Genomic DNA, 597 nt, shown 5'->3' on the forward strand with positions numbered 1-597 from the left:
GGGGGGCCCCCGGGGGAGGGAGGCCCCCAGGAGGGGCCCCTGGGGGCCCCCCGGGGGGCCCCCAGCGGCAGCAGCTCTGAAGAGGACAGGCCCTCAGGGGGGCCCCCCGGGGGCCCCCCAGGGGGCCCTCGAGGGGGCCTGCGGGGCCTGGTGGGGCGGCTGTTTCGTAATATGTACTTTGTGGAGTCTGAGCTGCTGCACTGCCACTGCGAAGGTTTGCTGCAGGAGTTTGTTGCTGTTGCAGCAGGAAAAACATTAGAAGAAAGAGTTTTGCTGCTGCTGGGGGCCCTTGAGGGGCCCCTGAGGGGCCTCAAGACCCTCGTGTTCTGCAACACTGCAGCAACTGCCAAGCGCGTCGCGGAGCTGCTGCAGCAAAAGCTGCAGCAGCAGCAGCAGCAGCAGCAGCAGCAGCGAGAAGTGCTTCTCTTCACTGCGCAGCTCGCTCCTCTCGCTCGCGCGAAGGTCCTCAAGAAGTTCTGCGACGCGTCGCCTTCAGCCGCGCCAGCAGCAGCAGCAGCAGCAGCAGCAGCAGCAGCACAAGCAGCAGCAGCAGCAGCCCCAGCAGCAGCACCACCAACAGAAGCACCAGCATCCCCA

At 66.5% G+C, this 597-nt stretch overlaps 1 protein-coding gene across 1 annotated transcript in view; it reads left to right on the forward strand.

The window, feature by feature from the left end:
* Positions 1 to 171: 171 nt before the first annotated feature.
* ETH_00036565 (RNA helicase, putative) overlaps positions 172 to 597 on the forward strand; it is a gene marked incomplete at both ends in the record, with an annotated part of 555 nt that continues 129 nt past the window's right edge. The window contains one exon of the mRNA XM_013374974.1: positions 172 to 595. Within this exon, the coding sequence (XP_013230428.1) occupies positions 172 to 595 (424 nt within the window). The remainder of the gene's footprint in view (positions 596 to 597) is intronic.

The sequence above is a fragment of the Eimeria tenella genome, genomic scaffold, assembly GCF_000499545.2.
Source record: "Eimeria tenella Houghton genomic scaffold, Eth_scaff2420, whole genome shotgun sequence".
NCBI classification, from domain to species: Eukaryota; Apicomplexa; class Conoidasida; order Eucoccidiorida; family Eimeriidae; genus Eimeria; species Eimeria tenella.